Source organism: Sus scrofa, chromosome X, assembly GCF_000003025.6.
Source record: "Sus scrofa isolate TJ Tabasco breed Duroc chromosome X, Sscrofa11.1, whole genome shotgun sequence".
Lineage (NCBI taxonomy): Eukaryota > Metazoa > Chordata > Mammalia > Artiodactyla > Suidae > Sus > Sus scrofa.
In genome coordinates, this window is record NC_010461.5 from 16,312,205 (window position 1) to 16,334,544 (window position 22,340).

General features: G+C 48.3%; 2 protein-coding genes across 7 annotated transcripts in view; both read right to left on the minus strand.

The window, feature by feature from the left end:
• Positions 1-222, minus strand: part of CXHXorf23 (chromosome X CXorf23 homolog) — a 60,020-nt gene extending 59,798 nt beyond the window's left edge. For 3 of the 6 annotated variants that reach the window (XM_021080782.1, XM_021080784.1, XM_021080783.1), the window contains exon 1: positions 54-220. The gene's annotated coding sequence lies outside the window, so the exon portion shown is untranslated. Of the gene's footprint in view, positions 1-53 lie in introns of all 6 variants that reach the window. The other 3 variants (XM_021080787.1, XM_021080786.1, XM_021080785.1) reach the window with 2 other exon arrangements.
• The window catches only part of MAP7D2 (MAP7 domain containing 2), a 95,829-nt gene continuing 89,002 nt past the window's right edge, over positions 15,514-22,340 (minus strand). The window contains 3 exon segments of the mRNA XM_013985990.2: positions 15,514-17,046; positions 19,058-19,333; positions 21,474-21,660. Coding sequence (XP_013841444.2) covers positions 19,084-19,333; positions 21,474-21,660 — 437 coding nt within the window. The 3' untranslated portion in view covers positions 15,514-17,046; positions 19,058-19,083.

The window sequence follows — 22,340 nt, forward strand, 5'->3', positions numbered from 1 at the left end:
CCTCCCCGCGGGCCCGGGCCTCGTCGCCCCGCCCGCCCCCCAGGGCCGCTCACCCGGCCGGGAAGTCTTCGCAGCCACTGCCGCCGCCGCGCCGCCGCTACCGCCGCCGCCACCGGCCCCTCGGGCCTCGCCCCTCACACGGCCGCCGCCTCGCAAGGCAGTGGCACCACAGTTACCTCAGCTGGGCCGCGGGACCCGGAACCACTTCCTTCCGGAACCGCCTCGCCCCTCCCCCGCGCCCTGGCCACGCCCACCGCCCGCCGCCTCGCGCCGAGCCCGCTCTCCCACCACCGACCTCTGCTCTCTTTCCCAGCGAGGGTTGCCCCGCCCGGGCGGCTCTGGCTAGAACGCCTGCGCCCTCTGCTGGCCGTTCCCACCTCTGCCTCTCTGTCCAGAGCGCGTGCGCCGTCTGCTGCCCTCCTGTCGTAAGGAAGGACTGTGCTGGGCAGAGTGGTCCTTGGATACTGGGGGTTAAAGGGCAGGGGTCGGAGCTCACCCCTCAGTCAGGGCGAGTTGGCCTCCTGGGCTTTCCAGCTTTTTGTGGATGACCAGAGCAGATGAGCCTCGGCCTTGCAGCCCCTGGCTTGCCCCTCCAAGCCCTTCCAGAGCCAGCCCACCTGAACCTGCACTGCTTCGGCCTCTCTCCTGCCTGCTCCATCTCTAGCCATTCCCGGTGGCCTCAAATGAAGCTTCTACCCAGAAAACAGAACTTCCCCTCTGGACCGCCCAAATAGGTTAATGATACTAACATCTCTCCACCATGCAATTCAAAATATTGACTCATGTTTGCCTGCGCTCCCGACTTCTCTCTTCCCACACTCCATCTAGCATCCCAAAGGCTCTTGGAGCTTTCTCACTTGGCCCTTTGATTTTCTTCTCACCCCTTTCCAGCTGGTGGCCCTTTTACCCTCCCTTGTCACTGTCTTCTACTGACTGTTAGTTTTCCTCCTCATTTTTTTTTTTTTTTGTCTTTTTGCCATTTCTTTGGGCCGCTCCCGCAGCATATGGAGGTTCCCAGGCTAGGGGTCGAATCGGAGCTGTAGCTGCCAGCCTACACCAGAGCCACAGCAACGCGGGATCCGAGCCGTGTCTTCGACCTACACCACAGCTCATGGCAACGCCGGATCGTTAACCCACTGAGCAAGGGCAGGGATCGAACCTGCAACCTCATGGTTCCTAGTCAGATTCGTTAACCACTGTGCCACAACGGGAACTCCTTCCTCCTCATCTTAATCACTGCCATCATCCTGATGAATCCAATACCCATGACTAAGCCATGTTTCCATAACTTCCTCAATCGCGATGGCTTTACCGCTATTCCACTTTATCCGCCAATTTCCAGGTGCCCACTCTAGAAAACCTAGACATCCATCACTTTGTGCTGTCCCACAGCTAAAACCTCATTTATTTGGACCCAAGCCTCATCCTTGCAGTCCTATCTCTCCCTTAGTCCCAGTATACTTGTTCTTCAAAAACCACAAAGCTCTCAAATCCCCCGAACTTCTACCTGACTTAAGCCCATGGTGTTTGACTTCAACCACTCTTGTAAACAGAGCCCCTCTAACTGCGTTTTGACACATCCTAACATCCACCCACCACCCTGAAACACTCAAGTTAGCTGCATTTTTCCATTCCTACATCTATACTTCTAAGCACTGCTTGCGAGGAAAGTCACACACCTACAACAGAATGATAGCACTACAAATTTATGGACACCCATCATAGCGGCAAGCCTTGGTGCCTCTCAGGGATACTTTTATGAGACATCTCTCATTTCCAGTAAGTGCTGTTACTAACCTTTCCCACTCTCTTGAAGACCCATAGCAATGATCATTTTCCTCTCTTCACACATGATTTTGCTTCCTGTTGTGCAGCGAGAATTCCCTGGCAGAGTATATAAGGCCTTTTATTATCTGCTTCATACTTACCGCTCGAGCCTCTCTCCCCCTTGTACTCAACGTTCTGGCTATACTGAAATGTCTGCCACTTGAGATGAATACTGCTTTTGCTTCCACTCAAGTGCACATATTGCCCCTTCTGTCTGGTTAAGAGACGTGAGACCCTTTCATCTGCATATATATGGCTTCAGTGCAGGAACATTTTGTTCCATTCTACCTTCAAGAATTGTTTCTTCTCCATTTGTTCTGGTCTCTTTTAGGAAGAGCAAGTATTTGTGATAATTCTCTGTTATACCCGTTTGTTCAGCAGTAACTCTACAAATGAAACACAAAGCTCCAAGACAAGAATAGCTGGAGAAACTTAAATTGTACAACATAACTTGCATCTTTCCTGTTTCTTATTCCATCGTGAACCTGTGCTAAAAATAGAACGTGCTAGAGCTCCAGATGAGCAGAAACAAATCCGACTAGGAACCATGAGGTTTCCGGCTCAATCCCTGGCCTTGCGCAGTGGTTTAAGGATCTGGCATTGCAGTGAGCTGTGGTGTAAGGGCACAGACATGGCTCAGATCCTGCATTGCTGTGTCTGTAACTCTGATCTGACCCCTGGCCTGGGAACCTCCATATGCCACAGGGCAGCCCTAAAAAGCAAAATAAATAAATAAATACATAAAAATTAAAAATCATTGCAATTCTCACTTAAAATTAAAAATTAAAAAAAAAGTTTCTATTATTGAGATTTTCATCTCCTTCCGCCATTCCTTCTCTTTCCTGCCTCATCCTGCTCTTTCAAGTCATTCTATGGACTTTCTCTCTCACCCTTTCATTTCCTTTGGGCTTTATGGAAGGCATATCTTCTTGCAAAAGGATAAATTGGTCATTAAAATTCTTCTTTCCGACTCCACAGTCAATAATTTTCATAGATGTCCTCTTCTTTCTCTTCCACAATAAGGTTTTGTTTACTAAAAAATATATATGGTGAAGTACACCAAACTAATCACTACGTATGTATACATAGTCTTTTGATTCATCTTTGAACAAGGTGATCTTTGTGAAGACTTTTTTTCCGGTTAATAATAAGAAATCGATTGGCCTTGCTCTGTATGATGCTTATATGGACAGAGAGGTTAAGCAGTTTGCATGAGGCCTCAGAGCTCTTGGTGGGTATATGAATAGCACACACATGTACATACACAGAATAAGCCTAAGAGAAATGCAACGTTGTCAGCCTTTACATTTCTTTTTCTTTGCTTTCCATGCAAAGCCACACCTGCTGCAGAATGTCAACGATGCTTAATACAAGGGTTCTGTATTAGTGAGAATAAATTACCCTATGATAGCAATCCCAAATCTCAATGGCCTATAGAAACAAATGTTTATTTTTCACTTATGTTTCAAGTCCATCATAGGTCAGCTTTGGTTCTTCTGTCTGGGACCCAACGTGAAGAAACTGACCCTATCCGAGACATTATTGGTGTTCCATCAGAAGAAAAGGAGCAAGAATGGAACTGTGCATTGGCTCTTAAAGCTTTAAAGCTGGGTCAAGTTCTGGGAGTAGGGCCCAGCAGTTTCAACAATGCTCCAGAGGATTCTGAAGCATACTCCAGTTTGAGAACCACTTCTCTGTGGCTTGTACTCCCTGTAAGCTAGGGCATAGAGGCTTGATAAAATTCAGAGTAGCTTTTTTTAAAAATTAATTCTTAAACCAGGAAAAAAAAAAAGTCACATTAAAAAAAAGAGAGAGAGGAGGAGTTCCCGTCATGGCTCAGTGGTTAATGACTCCGAATAGGAACCATGAGGTTGCGGGTTCAATCCCTGGCCTTGCTCAGTGGGTTAAGGATCCAGTGTTGTCATGAGCTGTGGTGTAGGTCGCAGACACAGCATGGATCCCAAGTTGCTGTGGCTCTGGCGTAGGCCGGTGGCTACAGGTCCGATTTGACCCCTAGCCTGGGGAACTCCATATGCCCTAGAAAAATACCAAAAGAGAGAGAGAGAGAGAGAGAGAGAGAAGAGTTCCTGTTGTGGCTCAGCAGGTTATGAATCCAACTAGTATCCATGAGAAGACGGGTTTGATCCCTGGCCTCACTCAGTGGGTTAAGGATCCGGCATTGCCGAAAGCTTCGGTGTAGTTCACAGGTGCAGCTTGGATCTGGCGTTTCTGTGGCTGTGGTATAGGCCAACAGCTGCAACTCCGATTCAATCTCTAGCCTAGGAACATCCATATGCTGCAGGTGCAGCCCTGACAAAGAAAAAACAAAGGGGGGGGGGGACGCAGGCTTTGATACAGACTTAGACCAAGTGCCATTGTCATTTTTGGAGGGACACTGCTTCTGGGGAAACCTGCCAGTTGCCCTGACATGTATCTCCAGCCATCCTTCTGTACAGGTTTCTTTTTTAAATGCTGATGTGAGAATAAGGTAATTAGGAAGATGTAGGACAAAGAGCTTTCTCCTCCCTTGACAGTGCTGCTGGCCCAGATTTTTCTCATAGTTTTTGTCTAGAAGGTTTGTATTATGTTGGTCATGGCTTCAGCATCGACATTAGTCCTCCTAACCCAGGACTGACGGAACCAGGTGCGTTGTCTCTTTCCTAAACTATCTGGCTTTGGTTGTGTTGCTTGATACAGTCAATGAAATTTGCTGTATAATGATTAGCTGGCTCTGATCCTCTTTGTCTTCCATCCCGTGATATAGGCACTTTTTTGAGGATGCTGTCCTTTCTGTACCTTTGCTTTTTTTTTTTTTTTTTTTAAGGGCTTTGTCAACAGCAGAGCACAGACAGAAATGATTTATACTGTTTGGGAGAGGATGTTTTTAGACAGGCTTATGCTGCGGATTCCTTGTTTGCTCATTCCGGTCACCACCTTTATGTCTGTTTTCCTGCCGCGATGGAGGACAAATTCCTAAACGAGATGTGGTAGGGTAGCTGCTACTAGCCCTTCGGGTCCCATAAATTAATTCTGATGAACGCTGTAATATCTGAAGCAGCTTGGCCCTGGTTCTGAAAGCCATACACTATGTGTGGTTTTAAAACAATGTCTCACAACTCAGTCACTGTTTTGAAAAAAAATTTTTTGATCGATGTGAACTACCTACACTTTTTTTCTTTTTTTTAAAAAAAGTCATTGGAGTGTTTTGGGGGGACAGCAAAGTGAATCAGTTTATGCATATGCATATATCCATTCTTTTTTGGATTCTTTTCCTATAGAGGTTATTACAGAATATTGAGATTTCCCTGTGCCATACAGTAGGTCCTGTAACTTATCTATTTTATACGTAGTATTGTGTGTATGTTAATCCCAACCTCCTAATTTATCCCTCCCCCCAACATTTCCCCTTTGGTATAAACCATAAGGTTGGCTTCCAAATCTTCGAATCTGTTTCTGTTTTGCTAATAAGTTCTTGTGTATCATTTTTATTAGATTTCGCAATTAGTAACCTCATATGATATTTATCTTTCTCTGACTTACTTCAATTAGTATGATAATCTCTAGGTCCCTTCAGGTTGCTGCAAATGGCATTATTTCATTCTTCTTAATGGCTGAGTAATATTCCATTGTGTATATAATATATTTCTACCACATGTTCTTAATTCATTCATCTGTCGATAGACATTTAGGTTGCTTCCATGTCTTGGCTATTGTAAATAGTGCTGCAATGAACATTGGGGTGAATTATCTTTTCGAATTAGGGTTTTCTCCAGATAGATGCCCAGGAGTGGGATTGCTGAATCATACAGTAGCCCTATTTTTAGTTTTTTAAGGAACCTCCATACTCCTCTCCATAGTGACTGTACCAATTTACATTCCCACCAACAGTGTAGGAGGGTTCCCTTTTCTCAACACCCTCTCCAGCATTTATTGTTCGTAGACTTTTTGATGATGGCCATTCTGAGAGATGTGGGGCGGGTACCTCATTGCGGTTTTGATTTGCATTTCTCTAATAATTAGCAATGTTGAAAATCTTTTCATGGCACGTGCCTACTGGCCATCTGTATGTCTTCTTTGGAGAAATGTCTACTTAGGTCTTCTGCCTATTTTTATTGGGTTATTGGTTTTTTGATATAAAGCTGTACGAGATATTTATATATTTTGGAGATTAATTCCTTGTTGGTTGCTTCATATGCAAAGATTTTCTCCCATTCTATGGGTTGTCTTTTTGGTGAACTATCTATATTGATGCAAAGCAAAAGGGAACAATGAAGTTAGGTTTAAAACTTAATTTTACTGCAAAATAATAATTTGTTTAAAAGTTCATTACTCACCTTATTAAATCTTCAGTGTTCCCCTGAAGCTTTTCCCCCAAATCCTTGACAGATTCGGTTCATATCTTTTCTTACCAGAAGTGGTCAAGTTTTGTCCTGGCACAACCCAGACATCAGTTCCAAAGTCATTAAGCTCTGAAAACTTTCATTTGCTTTCACTCTGTATTTATTAGGTACCCCACAGTTTCTTCTTAAATTGTCACACCAATTTCCACTCTCCCTTAGACTGGGAAGGAAGGAGAACATAATGGACCCTGTGGTAGATTTTATAATAATACAATCAAAATATGTACTGCTCTTCTCTTTGCAGGCTCCCTACTTGAAACTCAAAAATGACAAATGTGGCTCCCATTTTATTTCCATTGGACAGCTGTGGTCTCAGTCAGTCGTGGCAGCAGAGATGACTATCCACCCACCGAATTCCTTGTGCCGTCCCTTACATAGTATAGGGTAAGAACCAAACCAGTCAGGGACTATACTTCCCAGCATCCCTTGCATCTAAGTGGGGCCATGTGACTAATTCTTGCCAATGAAACCTGAGTGGAAATAATGTGGGTCCCTTAGAGACCAAGGTGGTCGGGAAGTAATGTGTCTTCTCCATACTCTTTGCCTCATCTGTCGGCAGATGCAGAAAAACATGATAAAGGAGTTTTCTGGTGGCTCTGTGGGTTAAGGACCTGGTGTTGTCACTGCTATGGTGCAGGTTTGATCCCTGGCCTGGGAACTTGTGTGTGCCATGGGCCCCCCCCAAAAAAAATTATAAAATTGGAAAATGAGGGATCTGTAAGATGAAAGGGGCCTAGTCCCTGAATTACCACTCAGAGGAGAGTTGTAATAAGGCACATCTGTTATGGGTTTCACATGAGGAAGAAAAAGGTTCTATTGTGTTTGGGATATTGTGCATCTTGGGAAGAGGGTGGGGGCTGTTATAGAAGCTAACATTACCTTTACTAATACGCATGATCATCTCTTTCCCTTTGGCCAGTGATTAGCTTAGGGGTCAGTGTAAGACCTAGTATGGGCCAATGAGAAGCAGAAATCTTCTGGGAGCTTCTGGGAAAGAGTTTCCTCCTTGATAGAAGGAGGGAACAGTACAAAGGGCAGCCTGCCACTACCGTTTTCCATGACTTTGACACAACGGCCTAGAAGATGGGATGCTGGCACCACAGAAAACTTTCTAAGAGCTGAGAAACTCAAAGAAGGGCCTCCCAGAAACCTGTCATTGGAGCTTTGTTACACATTACGTACAACCAATAAATATCTTTAATGTTGAAGCCACTTTCTGTTGCATTTAGCGGAACCATCCACACTGGTGTACTTATCTCCAATTTAAAAGAAAATTCATTCAGAGTTCCCACTGTGGCACAGCAGAAATGAATCTAACTAGGAATCACAAGGTTGCAGGTTTGATCCCTGACCTTGCTCATTTGGTTAAGGATCCAGCGTTGCCATGGGCCATGGTGTAGGTTGAAGACACAGCTTGGATCTCACATTGCTGTGGCTGTGGTATAGGCCAGCAGCTACAGCTCCAATTTGAACCCTAGCCTGGGATCCTCTGTATGCCGTGGGTTTGGCCCCAAAAAGACAATAAATAAATAAATAAACTTGCAAAGAGAAAATCTTTGCAAATGAGTCAACTGACAAGGGATTACTCTCCAAAATTTGTAAACACCTCCTACAGCTCAATACCAAAAAAAAACAAACAACCCCATCCAAAAATGGGCAGAAGATCTAAACAGACAATTCTCCAAAGAAGACATACAGATGGCCAAAAAACACATGAAAAGATGTTCAACGTCACTCATTAGTAGAGAAATGCAAATCAAAACCACTAGGAGGTCTCACCTTACACCAGCCAGAATGGCCATCAGCAAAAAGTCTATGAACAGTAAGTGCTAGAGAGGGGGTGGAGAAAAAAGAACCCTAGTACGCTGTTGGTGGGATTGTCAATTGGTGCAACCACTGTGGAAAACAGTATGGAGATTCCTCAGAAAACTAAACATAGAACTACCATTTGATCCAGCAATCCCACTCCTGGGCATCTATCCAGAGAAAACCATGACTCAAAAAGACACATGTACTCCAATGTTCACTGCAACACTATATACAATAGCCAAGACATGGAAACAACCTAAATGTCCATCAACGGAGGAGTGGATAACGAGGATGTGGTACATATACACAGTGGAATGTTACTCAGCCATTAAAAGGAACAAAATACCAGCATTTTTAGCAACATGGATGGACCTAGAAATGATCATGCTAAGTGAAGTCAGTCAGACGATGAGACACCCACATCAAATGCTATCAACTTACATGTGGAATCTGAAAAAAGGACACAATGAACTTCTTTGCAGAACAGACTGCAAAAATGTATGGTTTCCAAATGAGACAGTTTGGGGGGGTGGGAGGATGCACTGAGCGTTTGGGATGGAAATGCCTTAAAATTTGTTTGCGGTGATTGTTGTACACCTATAAAAATAACAAAATTCATTAGGTAATAAAAAAAGAAAGCCAAAAAAACCTGTAATAATATGAAAATGTTTAACAGTAGATCTGACCTAATCACCCATCACGATTGCAAATAACTTCGTAAATTATTTGTCTACTGTCTCTCTTCCCTGCTAGACTAGGGGCTCCAGGAGAGTGGGGACAATACCTGGACTCGATCTCTGCTCCATCCCCATCTGTAGCCAAATGCTTGGCATGGCGTAGGGAGTAGGTATTCATACGTAATTGTTTAATAAGTGAGCATTTGTGACATGGGTTTCCTCCAGGATGAGGAAGAAATATCATACCACTGTCTGTGCTCCCAGATGGGGGTGCAGGCATTCTGCTGGACTGAGCAATAGAAAAGTCAAGTGCCCTCAGCAGAAGATTCCCAGGGGGTTGCAAAGTCAGCAACAACTGGCAAGGGAAGCTGGTTGAGATCAGTTGGGAAACCGGCAAGTATAGCTAGGAGATGTATAGCCTGGCAAGAGCCTGAAGGGGTTGGGTCTGTGTGACTTCCCCAGGCAGGAACTTTGAAGTGCAGTGGGACAGGGCAAGCATAGTCTCCAAAGCAAACCTTACTTTGGCCTAGCTGTGTACTTCCTGGCTGTACATGACCTTAGACTTCACCTGCCTTGGCCCTCATGGTAAAGTGAACATGGCAACAGCAGGTGCTTATCTCAGGAAGCCCTTCTTTTTTCTTTTCCTTTTTTGGCCACTCCCTCCCCCGGCATATGGAGTTACCGAGCCAGAGACCAGATTCAAGCCATGGTAGCAACCTACACTGCAGCTGCGGCAACAGTGGTTCCTTTAACCCACTGCACCAGGCCGGGGATCGAACCTGCGTCCTAGTGCTGCAGAGATGCCACTGATCCCATTGCGCCACAGAGGAAACTCCAGAAAGCTCTTCTTTTTTTTTTTTTTTTTTTTTTTGTCTTTTCTAGGGCCGCACCTGCGGCATATGGACGTTCCCAGGCCAGGGGTCTCATCGGAGCGGTAGCCACCGGCCTACACCACAGCCACAGCAATGCAGGATCCCAGCTGTGTCTGCGACCTACACCACAGCTCATGGCAACGCCAGAACCTCAACCCACTGAGCGAGGCCAGAGATCGAACCCGCAACCTCATGGTTCCTAGTCGGATTCATTAACCACTGAGCCACGACGGGAACTCCCCGGAAAGCCCTTCTTAAGGTTAAGAGAGAGAATGCATGGAACGCCCTTAGCACAATGCCTAGCTGGCTCTGATTCTCCAGAGCAGACTCTGAGACCAGTTAGCAGGCAGGAAGGACGCGGGGAGGACTGGGTGGGGGGATGGCGGGGCAGGCGGTGGGGGTCGAGAAGAGAAGGAAGCAGAAGCCAGGATTTGGGTAGCAATACACTCTCAACAGAGGCCTCAGCTGAACCCGAAGGGGGCTCTGAAGCTGGGACAGCCCTTCTGCGTTGCCCAACCTTGAGGCAGGGGTCTTCATATATCTGAATTATCCAGTCAGGATCCAGCCTACCCAAAAGCTGCCCAAGTGAAGGGATTTAACCTTGGTGAGGTAGCCTCCATCAGTCAAGGGCAATTCTTGGAGAGGAACTCCACCAGCACCCCTCAGCAACTGGACCTCCAGCATCTGCAAGTACAAACACCTCAATCCTCAAGGGGACGGCCGTCCAGGGGGCGCACCACGACATCCGCGACACTAGCATTGAACAGGAACCTTGAGAGTCAATAGAGCAGCTGCTTAAACTTTCCCGAAGCCTGCTGAGGACTGAAGGCTTCCTCAGTGTCCAAGAATAACGTTCCAAAGGCGAAAAGCATAGTCGGGATGTAAACATACAGGGAGCAAGTATCAAAAATGTGTCGTAAGCGTTCAAATCGAGCCTCCCTCAGATGTGCCGCTTTCACGTGACGATCGTTTGGAGCTGAAGGTCGCCGAGAGGCTGCAGATTCAAGAGAAACCACCGTCCACCTTTGAGAAGTTGACTCTCTTAACCAGCTGAAGTAAATTTTATCTAAGTGGCCCCATCTATATGGCAAGCAAACACCTGCTCTTCTTCTTCTCATCCTGCGAGTGACACTCCTGTCCTTGGACGCCCCAGACCCCATCCCATTGCTTAGCGCAGATGGCACGTAAGGCCTCACGTTACTTTTCTGTCTCGAATGCCTCATATCCGTGCAGACTACCACTCGCAGGTGTGCAGAGTTCCCGTATGTAGGAAATGTGATTTGCTCCTGTTACTCTGTCTCATGTCGATTTCATTCTTAGATCGGCCAGAAGAACCTAGAAAGGCAGAAGTAAATTTTTTCCCTCCTGGACAGTGTTGAACTCATCGAGGAGCGGGAGGACGACGCTGGATCAAGGCAGGGTAGGGAACCGACGGTTACAGGCACAGAGGGGTCGGTATACACACGGCACTACACACGTCTATTTAGTGGGGCAAAGAATGCGGGAATAAGATGGCAAAGGGAGATACAAAATTGCTTAGGGCCTTACAGGGACCAAGAGGCATCACCTTTGAAGTCAGCTTTTTTATAGGACAAAAGTCACCCGCGACTTTCTGTCTGCAAGTGAGTAACTCCGGACTGGGTCCCAGACCACAGCACAGGGGAAGTCAGGCGAAGTTACATCTCCTGAGACTCAGCAGCGGCCTAGGCTGCCTTGTCGAGACTGTGGGGTTTTTTGGTTTTTTGTCTTTTCGCCTTTTCTAGGGCCGCTCCCGCGGCATATGGAGGTTCCCAGGCTAGGGGTCGAATCGGAGCCGTAGCCGCCGGCCTACACCACAGCCACAGCAACGCAGGATCTGAGCCGTGTCTGTGACCTACACCACAGCTCATGGCCACGCTGGATCCTTAACCCACTTGAGCAAGGCCAGGGATCGAACCCGCCACCTCATGGTTCCTAGTCGGATTCATTAACCACTGCACCATGATGGGAACTCTGAGACCGTGTTCTCACAGGGCTTGTAAGGGCACACAGTCAGCTCTCGGCCTCATGTCCACGTTCCGAACCATTTCTCACCATCGGTGAATACGGAACACCTCATATCAGCCCTCGGGGCTGTCGCTGTACAGGGGCGACCCCTGAGACCCCTTCAGAAGGCCAGGTCCATCGAGCAAATGGAATTGATTCTTTCCTCCCAGTGATACCAGTACAACTCAGTTCTAAAACAACCATGGTGACCCACTATGGGGACTGCATTCAACCCCACAGCCTCTTGGAACAGCTGCTGTGCAGGACCTAGTACCTTCCAAGCTACCACTTGTTTGTTGCCAGCTCCCTGGCTGGCTCCGAGCTGGGCCTGCACGCGCGCCTAGGACAAATGTGATCGGAGACAAGGACGGCCAACGGGCAGCCGTTGGCTCTAATTCGGAAAAGAAGTCCTTTTCCATAAAAGTTGAATTCCTTGGGCTCTGTTCCCTACATTTTGCATTTCCTGAGATGAGGTGAGATGGGGAAAGGCTGCCTTCATACTTTCTTGGAAATCCAGAAGGTTGGCCGCCTTAGCCCTTTTCCCTAATACCACCCAGCGCTCAGGACCAACTGGAAGAGTCACACTTCTGCATTTCGGAGCTGCCGCCGAGAAGCTTCTCGCTTATGTCCAGCAGAGCTGCAGGCAGGCTCCTACCACTCCACACCTTAAAAGGCACCGGGTGGACATCTGATAAGTAAGCCCATGTTTAGCATTTGAACCGATCTCTATACACAGAGAACGTGAAACCACACACCAGAGAGCCCCCGTGAACTGGGTTCGAGAAACCCCGGGCTAACTTGGCCTGCTGGAATTTAGGGGAACAAAGGCAGCGACTGGTTCAAGGAATACTGTTTTCAAACCCTGTGTTTGTGCTTCCAGATACAGTGGGAACTGGAGCCAGTGGTAAAGCCAAGCTCTGCTGCTCTGAGTTGACAGATGGGTGGGTAACCCCTGCAAAAGCACACTCAGATGAAAAGGTTCTAGAATCAGATGGCAGGGATGGCTGCACGACTGTGAAGAAATCAAAGACACAGATGCATACTTTATAAGAAAGGAATTTTTACGGTATGTGAATGGTATTGCGAGAGTTTTTTTTAAATAAAAAGCACACTCAGAACTACCATTCTCCACAGGGGTTCTGGCCCTTCTTGGCTACAAGCACCTGCTCTCACAAAACACTTCTGCTGCTCTCAGGGGCCAGAGAGCCTGTCCACTCCCCTGAGGAGACCAAAGTTGTGGCCCCTGGGTCAGCACCAGCGGTGCCAAGTTCCGGCTGTGTGTCCTTAGGTAAAGTAAGCCTCCTCTACCTCTGTCTCAGCCTGGGCAAGTCTTGGGACCACGTCGTGTCCAACAGGAATGCAGGATGTGCTGTTAGGGTGCATTCCTGCAGAAGCTTAAACCCCGGCGAGCAGCGGCCACTGCTTCCCAGCCCCTGAGGTCAGGGCAGATCCCGGGGAGGGAGAGGCATCAGTTCAAGGTATTTAGAGGTTGGTACCAAGTCTTGTGTCCAAATTTTTCCCCCGCCTTAAGCTTCGAACCACAATTGGCTCCTGCACCTTGGACTCCACTGCGAACTGGATCATTTCCTCACTGACTTCTAGGCCCTTACTCCCCCCACCCCCATCAGAGATGCAGACCTCAGGAGACACTAAACCACGTCTTTTCTCTCTCTCTCCAGAAACAAGTGTTCCACCCTGGCCCCATCAAGCATTACATTCTTTTTTTTTTTTTTTTTTTTTTTTGTCTTTTTTTGCTATTTCTTGGGCCGCTCCCGCGGCATATGGAGGTTCCCAGGCTAGGGGTCCAATCAGAGCTATAGCCACCAGCCTACGCCAGAGCCACAGCAACGCGGGATCCGAGCTGCGTCTGCAACCTACACCACAGCTCACGGCAATGCCGGATCGTTAACCCACTGAGCAAGGGCAGGGACCGAACCCGCAACCTCATGGTTCCTCATGGTTCCTAGTTGGGTTCGTTAACCACTGCGCCACGACGGGAACTCCAAGCATTACGTTCTTATATGTGTGTGTGACTGAGTCACCTTGCTGTATAGTAGAAAACTGACAGAACACCATAAACCAACAATGGAAAAGATAAAAATCATTTTAAAAAAGAAATACAAATCATTTAGAAAATTATTTTTAAAAAATTCTTACATCTCTGGGGTATGTCGCTGATCTCGATTTCTATCCCAGATTCTATTTCTCTATTTCACTACACTGTTTTAGTTATGGCAGTTTTGCCATATATTTCACTACTTGTTGGGAGGGAAACTGTACATTTTTAAAAACTCGTAAGTTTCTTGGAGTTCGCATTGTGGCTCAGCAGTAACAAACCCAACTAGGATCCATGGAGGCGGAGGTTTGATCCCTAGCCTTGCTCAGTGGGTTAAAGATCCAGCATTGCTGTGGCTGTGGTGTGGGCCGGCAGCTGTAGTTCCGATTCGACCCCTAGCCTGGGTACTTCCATATGCCGAGGGTGTGGCCCTAAAAAAGCAAATCAATAAATTAATCAAATAAAACAACTCATTGTTTCTTAGCTTTGTGTTCATTTTCTTACATGAACCATACAATTGTATTTTCAAGTTGCAAAACAGAAATTCCATTGAGTGGACTTTCATCTAATTTACACAAACGTGATGGAGGGTCACCTACTAGTCTTCTTCAGGTAGGTAGGTTTTCCCATTCAGGGACATGGCCTGTCTTCCCATGGACATCTATTCTAATGTCCCCTGGTCAAGTTTTAGACGATGCTGTTCTTTTTGGGAATTGTATGAGTTTTGTCGGGATCCATTTCCTGTTTATTTTTATAGTTTATTTTTAGACTATTGATTTTTCTTCATTTGGCAGTTGGCTCCCCTCCGAAACTCTTCTCAGTTTCCCAAGGATTTCTCTCGGGTTCCCCGCAGAAAGACTACCCGCAAAGGCTTCTCTTTTCTAATGTGCCTAAGAGTGTGTGCTCCATTCGCCTCCATAACTGTGCTTCCTGAATGATGCTCAAGAGTGGGGAGGGCGGAGGTCGCCCGGTGATGTGCCCCAGTGTAACGGGTGTAACTCTAGAAACAAAAGTTATAGCTCTTTACAATTGCTTTCCAAATGTAAAAAAAAAAAAAAATTTACAAAAGCATTTGACAAATAAGAAGCCTACACCTCCTCAGAAAAATTTAGGACGTTCACAAAACAGAAATTGCTCTTAGGTGTGACTGGCCACGACTCAACCGGCTCAGAGCGCATGAGGACAGAAGCTACTTGTCATGTGCGGTCAAAGGTCAGCACGTGGAAGGGGTGGGGATGTTCACTCTGTGCTCTCGCCAGAGGCGTTGTCGACAGAGCTGGGGAGGGCGGCAGGGACTGGGCCCTCGCCTTCAGAGACAGCCGCCCAGAAGTTACCACGGGTACCTGACCTCCCCAGTCTAGTCCTGGTCCCCTGGCTCCTAGTCTTGGCTGGAGACAAGCCAGGCTGCAGACACGCCACGTGTCTGGAGATACCAGAAAAAGGTGGTGCGGGGTTTCGGCTCAGTGGAAAACCGGGGTCACCATTCCCATTATACTTTATTTCAATGCCAGACTGCTTTGTGGACTGCTTTTGTAGATGACACCACAGTTAAGGGCTCTTAGTTCGCTAGAACTCACTGGCATCGGCGGCATCAAAGCACAGCAACTTTACTGCACGTACGCGTTCATCATGTCCTGGGACAGCTCATCCCTGCAGCTTATTTCCACAGTTGGTTTCACTCAGAACTGACGACAGGGGCATTTTAATGAGTTTGACAGGGTAAGGACACACACATAGGATTTCTGATTTTTTTCCAAACGGGTGTTTGAAAATCTGATATGTGGCTTGGTTTCAGAACATGTCCTCACTGGGCCTATGGAAACAAACAAAGCACTAGCACGCCATCAGACGCTTCAGTGACAATGTATTTCACAGTACACACCATGTACACGTCATGCAAATGAGGCATCGCCACAATCACAATGGTTCTGTGAGGTACAACAGACCACAACCAAACAGACATTCAGCAAAACAGGGCGTGTGAGAAAGACGGCAGGGCATTTTTTGAAAGTCAGACCATGCTATGATTTTCTGTGTGCTTGTCACGAAAGGAGCTTCCTCCCATATTCACCAAGATCAATGAATGGCACTGTGTTACTGGAGGCATAGATTTTATTTAGTATATACACATACACAAACATACACAGCTTCCATAACTAATACAGTCTCACACTGCAGCTGGTTTTAAAAGCACATAAACAAGATTGTTATTAGGATTCCTTTTTCTCTCCTGGTTGCAAACCTCGGTCAGAATTATGGATCTTTTCAAATTCTTTATCATACAAGACCAAAAAACAAAAAAGCTTTCAAAGAAGAAAAGGTTATTTTAATCTGAAAGTCACACTTCACCACAAGAAATGAAATGAAGAAAACACATCGTCACACGGCAGAAAACATGTGGCGTATACATTCTACCATCATTTGTCCCCATCCGGATGTTTGTAAGTTAAAGGCGGCTGAAGTGACACGCTGGGCCCAGTTCAGGGCCCCCTTGATTCAGAGCGCCATGCTTTTCATTCGTGACTGCCTTTATTCGAGTTGAGTAAACGAACAAACAGAAGCCCCAAGATCCAAGAGAGAAACTACAGCAACAACATGAAAAGCAACCACCTGTGCAGGAGATGCCCAATTCATTCAGCCCAGAGGTCGCTCGAGGGTTTGGAGGGGCTACAGCTTGGAGGTTCTGAGGTGCAACACGAAAGGTCCTTGCGGGATTCAGAAGACCGGGCCTAGGAGGGCGGGCGGCGCTCCACGCCGGCCAACGGCCCCTCCCGCAACCAGACCCGCGCCGCCGCCGCCGGCTGTCCAAGGGGTAAGGGGGGCCGACACTCTGTGCAGGTGGCTGAGCTTAATAACAAAAGCCAGCTTCCTGATGGCAACTTCAGCAGAGAAACCCCAGAGATGGGGAGACCCTCTGGAATTTCTTCTCCTTCGAAACACAGGCGGGGAGATGCGCAGCCCAGGTTGGGTATATGTTTAAGGAGAGTCTGGGTACGTGTCTAGAGTATTTACAAGAACAGACATCTCAATGTTCATTTGCTCCAGGTTTGGGAATAAGAAGGGTCATGAGGTGAATTTCCAAGCCGAAATCACTCGGGGTATTCAGAGGCTCACTATGGCAAGAGAGTAGCATGGAAGGGCTGTATCAGCAGCTGAAGCTCGTGGGGATAACCGGACACGAAACTGCGCGAAAGCCCGACAAGGCCAGCGTCTCGAGGTTCTACTGGGAGGGGCCTGTGTCGGACATACTAACTAGGAGATGCAGTTACGCTTTGCTTTAATAATTTGGAATCCAGCGGTTAAGGACGACAGAAGCTTCTTCAGAGGGCCAGCAGCTCCGCCCGGACTACCGGCAGCTTCGCGGGTTCTGCAACCACCACCTGCATCAATTCAAAACCAAAACCAGGTGAGACCAAGGGAGAGACAGGACTTTGCGACTTGTAGCAACTATCCTCTCTCGCTAAAATGATGACTCGGGTGGCACTCTCTACCTTCTTGGTAACGGCACTTTCCCTGGCTGAGAGTGTCTCTCGACTGGAGTGCTAGAGCATTTCGTGGAGGGCCATTCTTTTCGGGGAGTCAAATTTTCTTTGTGGTGGACTGTTCAAAAACCTGCAGGATGTCTGATGTCACGAGCTTTGCATTACAAATGCCAGTCCTGCCTCCAGCCATTGGGACAACATCCCCCCAACACATTTCCAAACACATCTTCAGCAGGACTGGTGGAGAATTCGTTAACTGATGTGACAAGTGAAAATATACATGCAGTATGAATAAAATTACTCAGCCAAGATCTTTTTGGACAGAAATTTTACACTTCTTTTAGTTAGATGTGTAGGAAATAGATTTCAGGAGCCATGGACACTCTCCTAAATTTTGCGGATTTTCTGGTCCTTAACTGACGGTGAGATCAGTGCATCGAAGGGTTCAAGGTATGCTAACGACAAAGGAAATCTCTTACTAAATATTAAGCCATATAACTGAATTTTTTTAAGTGTCCAGGAAGGCAGCTGCTCTTCTAAAGCAGTGATTTGGTTTATTCTAAAAACTACCTGTCACACATTCCCTCGCATGTGTAACAGGACCACAGCTGCTTTTCCACGAGTCAAGGGAAGCAAACTCTAAAATGCATTGTTTGCAGCCAACATCTGAGGTCAGGCAGAAATGGGTATGTGAGGCACTGGGACCTTGGCCATGAAGCTTCCCCGACTTGTTACTCCACTGGAGAAGTAGAAAGGTTGGACTAAATCACGGCCGTTATCAAAGTTCTGTTACAGGAGTGGAATATCATAAAAAGTAAGGTGACTGAGAGAATGCTGAGAATAGAAAAAAAAATTAAGAGCTAAAATGGGAGGAGTAAATGGAATTAAATTATGAAAGGATTTAATGATAGATCCTAATTATGTTTTAATCATTCGAGGATGAGCCCTAAAATGAAACAAATCGAATATACAATTATGGACACACAAATCCAGAGTGTTTATAACCCAGAGATATAACTTTTACTCAAAACGAGAAGCTGCTAGAAGCACTGTGGCAAGAAAAAAAAAAAAAAAGACCAAAGTTGGGGAACAAAAGCTTCGGGGCACAAACTTCAGTTTTCCCCCCATCACCCACTCCCTTAGGTATGATCTAAGAACAGATGTTTGCTTTGAAAGCATTCAGAAGACGTCAACAGAAGAGCAAATCATTTGGTCCAACACTCACCAAAGTATACAAATGATTCTAGATAGAATATAAGATGTCACTGAATAAAACTAGGGGAGAAATGCTTTTTGTTAACACTACCTTGCACCACTATTAGAGCATTCTCTCTTTGTCTCCAAAATAAAGTTGCTGCTTGAGACATGGTTGGTCAAACATTCAGCCAGTACTTCTACACACCTCCCAAAAGCACGGGCACGCACGGTGGGGCATGGCTCCGAAAGCTCTCATACGAAGGATTTATTTGGTTTTTTGGGGGGTTTTTTTGTTTGTTTTTTCTTTTTATGGCCACACCTGTGGCATATGGCAGTTCCTGGGCTAGAGGTCGAATCAGAGCTGCAGCTGCAGGCCCACACTACAGCCACAGCAACACTGGACCCAAGCCACATCTGTGACCTATACCACAGCTTGCAGCAATGCTGATCCTTAACCCACTGAGCGAGGCCAGGGATTGCACTTGCATCCTCACGGACACTATGTTGGGTTCTTAACCTGCTGATCCACACGGGAACTCCTGAAGGATTTACTTGAAATCCATCTCAATTCTCAGGCGTGCTGTGGTATATACCATGAATTCACATTTATGTTTGCATTTTTTTTTTCATCAAAACAAACGTTCAGGAGGCAGAGTGATGTTTATCCTATCTCAGAGAGTTACAGGTTTGGACTGTCATCACAAGACTGTACCTTGCATTAAGGAGATGATGTAACGGTCAACAGAAGGTGTTCAGAGTATTTTCTTGGCCGGGACTGTTGAATCCTTCAATCAGGTTTTTGTTACAGTCATCCAGGCTGAGATTTTCGCTGGATCTCTTGGGGAAAATGGGGGGGCCAGTGAAATCTAAGAGATCTTGAAGGGCCCGGGCATTACCAGTTCCATTTTGGTCCAGAGATACCCCAGGAATCATTTCATTCACTGGTGAAAATTCTGGGATAGAGATAAGCTCTTCTTTTGAAACAGGACTGGAGGGGAAAGGGGGAGAGGGGGAGAGAGAGATGGAGAGACAGACACAGCTATCAACTCTATTTGTCATATTCTGTTGTACTATTCTTTTCTAGAGAAGATGGATTTCGAGCCAGAGCTTGTGTGTAATACATGATAAAAAATACAAGTTAGTTCACCTCGGACACACTGACAGAAATGAGGCCCCGTGAATGAGAACAAGGGGAGTGGACTGAGCAGGGCAGTGAAGGCCAAGCTCACACTGCCCACAGGAAGAAACTAAAAACCGCAGGCACCAGCACACTACTACACAGGAGCCAAGCACTTCCGAAACCCTTCAAATGGGGAACCCAGAGAGCAAATGCCAGCGGCTGAAGGGAGCTGAGGAAGGGGCCTCATCCATCAGCCCAGGGGCACCTCGGGGCCCCTCCGGGGAGAGCGTTTCCTCCACTGCGGAGCCATCCGCCGGCATTTCTGCCTGCCGGGGCTCCCAGCGCAGGCCGAGCTGGGAAGAGTTTGCTGGAGCTGCCTGGAGACCCGGCTCGGCTGGGGACCTGACTGCCCACCGGTCGGCTGCAGAGTCCAGCTCCCCCCAGCCCCCTCGCGGAAGCGAGGCTTCACCGCCCCCCCCCCCCCCCCACCTCTCCAGCTCCTGCCAGTGGGCCTGCGCTCTCTGCTCTCCCCAGAGAGGGAAGGCCGAGTTTTCGCGGCTGTGGTCCTGTCTCCAGGAGTCTCTCTTAACAGCAGAGTAAGGCTGCTGTCAACTTCGGCTGGTTCTCTCCTTTCTCTGTGAGAGCTTGGAGGAAAATCTAGAACAACTAGTTGAACTGCAAAAGCTCAGAGGCTCTGCCTCCCTCCTGAGCCTAGTTAAGGGCAGCAGCTGACCGAAGAGCGCCTCGGTGGCCTGGGCAGACGGGTTCATCAGTAGCATCGCCCGCCCCACATCCACCCTGCCCACCTCCGTTCCCCGGCCTTAAACGGCGCTCAGAGCCTGGGAGGACAGAATGGCACCCCAAGCTCGGGGGTACCCCCAGGCACCCCCCGTCTCCCAAATGCAGAGGTGGCCACCACAGGAAGAACGCGGCGCACACACAAAGCTCCTTCACGTTCTCGAACCCCGGCCAGCTGCCTCAACACGGCACAGGGGAGGGGGGTACGGGGTCATCCCTCGAGACGCCTCAGCGGTCTCCCCTGGGGGCAGAGTGGCGCGGGGGGGAGGAAGCCTGCCTGGACGGCGAGAGGGCGGCCGGGAGGCCGGGGCCGAGGAGCCCGGCTCGCTCTACTGCGGCCAGGGCGCCGGGAGCCCGCGTTTCCCATGCGCGGCGCAAGGCCAGGGAGCACGGGCCGGGACGGTCATGACTGCTGTGCCCTGGGAAGGCGCTCCTCCGCTTCCCTCTCCCCCAGACCAGGAGAGGACAGGAGCGAAAGCGCCGGCGGGCTGGAGCTCCGGCAGCAATTCTGTGTCACAGGGAGCCAGCCCTCGCTCCAGCTGCCCGGCGCCTCTGCCCCAACGCCCAGCCGAGCTCTCCTTTCGTCCCGCATTAATCTGCCAGGCAGTGTGAGCCACAAACATACCCGTCTAAGAATTCCTTACGTTTTCAGGATCTGAAAGCAAGTTAGTTCCTGTGTCAAGTTTCCAAAGTCAAGGTTACCTAAACACGAGACACTGGACACAGGAGGTGGGCCCCTCTGGTGCCTCACCCAGACCCCCTTTACCTGTGGCTGCACCTGTCCCCTCAGCTGCTACCCTTTCTCTGGGCAACTGCCTCTGGCTGACGGAGCAACACCCCGCCCCCGCCTCCCAGGTGCTCCACAGTCCACGGGGGACGAATACAGTGGCGCGAAGGCCCCTTTCCAGGGCTCCGTGGGACCCGCTGAGACTGCATCCTTGCTCGGAGACTTGCCCTGCCCATCCTGCTTCGCCACTGCCTTCCCTTTCTCCAATAAATCCCGTGCCCCAGCATCCCTGCCCCAGGCTCTGCTTCTAGGGAACATGGCACCGGACACCGATATACCAGTGGCAGCTTTCCTGAATGGCAACCACACCTGCTGGAGGTGTGTACAAAGAGAGGAGTGTGTAAAAGATGGAGAAATCAACTGGGAGGTGGGGGAGGTACCTGGGGAAGAGAGGAGGCTCAAATGCAAAAGCGACGGACTCACCTCACATCCATAGACTGAACTTCTTCAGTGGAATCATCCAGACTGTTTGATTTCCCATCCAGGGCATCCAGGTGAACAAGTCCCCCAGCTGGTTTAAGTCCATTAGCAAAAACATCTTGAGGGAAAGTTTCTGGGGCAGCACGTTCCACACCATTAACTTCCTGGCAGGTGTTCAATCCATTGATTTCTGATGGAGAACACAAAGTCAGTCTGTCAGCCGGAAAATACCCCCGAGAATGAAGTACCCGGGGAAATATCTGTGGAGGCAATTAACTCCTCCGCTTTGCCAACAATGCGACACTTTCGGTGAAAAGAACCCCACGCAGCACCTTGCCACGGGGAAGAGCAGACAAATGCCATCACCATTGTCTGTGCAGAGCTCAGGACCCACCCAGGAGGGTGGTGTTTCGCACAAGGCAACAGAGACATGTCAAGAGGGACTCTGAGGCGGACATGCCTTTCCCGACTCTGGCTGCCAGGAGAGAGGGAAACCCGAGGCGTTTTAAGTACAGATGACAGAAAAGAGCCGGACTCTCCAGACGTCTGGAAAGCAGGAGAAACTGCCAGAGAACAGCAGCGTCCGTTGTGAATAGAACCTGACCAGCAATCAAGCTCCCTGGAAAGCAGCCTGGTCAGCAGATGGCCTGGCTCCGGCGCTGGGATGATGAGAGGAAGTGAGGAACCCAGCGGTTTCCAAATGGACCTGACAGACTTCTGCTGGAGATGGAGTCTCCGCCGGGGAAGGGAAAGCCCATTGGCCCCTTTACAGCAATGACGCCCTTAGGACCCCCCGTGGGTGCTTTTCCCCGCAGGAAGCACCATGAGCCCTCACCGCCTGAAAGGAAGAACGCAAGAACCAGACCTTAC